We start from the raw sequence: 1,520 nt of genomic DNA, 5'->3' as shown, positions 1-1,520 counted from the left end.
GTGTGTGTGTGTGTGTGTGTGTGTGTGTGTGTGTGTGTGTGTGTGTGTGTGTGTGTGTGTGTGTGTGTGTGTCTTAAAAGACTTGCAAACACTTCAAAAGCCAACAGTGAATATAGATATTATTATTTTTAATATAATTATTATTATTATTATGTACAGGTCTGATGTCTCAGGGTAAAGTCTGCAGGCGTGTCTGTCTCTGCCGGAGACAGGGGACAGGAGACAGGGGACATCAGCTGTGGAGACACGCGGAGACGGACTCGCAGTGTGTTGACGTTAGTTAGAAGACGTCGTGTCTCCGGTTTCAGTCTCTCGGCTGAGAAGACAAACGGCGTCTTCAACCTGTCAGAAAGACACTGGTCCTCAAAGTAAGGGTCCCTCGAGGGTGTGTGTGTGTGTGTCTCTGTCTCTCTGTGTGTGTCTCTGTCTCAGTGTGTGTCTGTCTTTGTGTATCTGTCTCAATGTGTGTCTGTCTCAATGTGTGTCTGTCTTTGTGTGTCTCTGTCTCAGTGTGTGTCTGTCTCAATGTGTGTCTGTCTTTGTGTGTCTGTCTCAATGTATGTCTGTCTTTGTGTGTCTGTCTCAATGCATGTCTGTCTTTGTGTGTCTCTTTCTCAGTGTGTCTCTGTCTCAATGTGTGTCTTTCCTTTTGTGTCTCTGTCTCAGTGTGTGTCTGTCTTTGTGTGTCTCTTTCTCAGTGTGTCTCTGTCTCAATGTGTGTCTGTCTTTGTGTCTCTGTCTCAATGTGTGTCTGTCTTTGTGTGTCTCTGTCTCAATGTGTGTCTGTCTTTGTGTGTCTCTGTCTCAGTGTGTGTCTGTCTTTGTGTATCTCTGTCTGTCTCTTAAAACCCTTGCAAACACTTCTAAAGACTAGAAATGTCTTGAACAACAGTGTCCTCCTCGTCCTCGTCCTCCTCGTCCCCAGCGAGCCGGGCGTGCGAGCCGGGGACAACGAGCAGCCTGGCGAGCCCGGTCTTGGCGGAGAACTTGGCGATGGCGTCCTTCACCAGGCGGTAGCGGTCCCCGCGGGACAGGAAGCTGTAGAGGACGGGGTTGACGCAGCAGTGCAGCAGCGAGCAGCACTGCGTCAGCTGCAGCGCCACGTCCAGGAAGCCCTCCAGCCGGCAGCTGAAGCCCAGCGCCCCCCCCGTCGCCACGGCGTCCAGCACCAGGACGGCGTGGAACGGCAGCCAGCACGCCACGAAGACCACGATGTAGGCCAGGATGACGCGCCGCTCGGGGGACCCCCCTGGGACGGCCGCCGCCAGGAGCAGGTAGGAGACGGCGAGGACGGGGAGCGGCACGGCGAAGCCCAGCACCGTGAAGCTCAGTTGCACGGCAACCATCCAACCGCGGGGGTTGTCGGGCGGGTACACGGGGCGGCAGACAAACCCGTCATGATGAGACCTGCAGAGACGGAGGTTTTAGTTAAAGAGGAAGATCCACCACCAAACCCACCAGACTCCATGTAAATAATCACTACTTTTAGCGTGTATAGAGCAGCATATCTCCACCAGACT

At 53.4% G+C, this 1,520-nt stretch overlaps 1 protein-coding gene across 1 annotated transcript; it reads right to left on the bottom strand.

The window, feature by feature from the left end:
* Positions 1 to 729: 729 nt before the first annotated feature.
* On the bottom strand, positions 730 to 1,424 carry LOC117940218 (atypical chemokine receptor 3-like; the record flags this gene model as incomplete). Its single annotated transcript, XM_034865571.1, has 1 exon — positions 730 to 1,424. A coding segment is annotated over one exon (561 nt), but the record flags the coding sequence as incomplete, so codon positions are not given.
* Between the last annotated feature and the right edge of the window lie 96 nt (positions 1,425 to 1,520).

The sequence above is a fragment of the Etheostoma cragini genome, unplaced genomic scaffold (genome assembly GCF_013103735.1).
Source record: "Etheostoma cragini isolate CJK2018 unplaced genomic scaffold, CSU_Ecrag_1.0 ScbMSFa_1951, whole genome shotgun sequence".
NCBI classification, from domain to species: domain Eukaryota; kingdom Metazoa; phylum Chordata; class Actinopteri; order Perciformes; family Percidae; genus Etheostoma; species Etheostoma cragini.
Note: the sequence above shows the minus strand (reverse complement) of the source record. Positions and strands in the feature narration are given on the sequence as shown.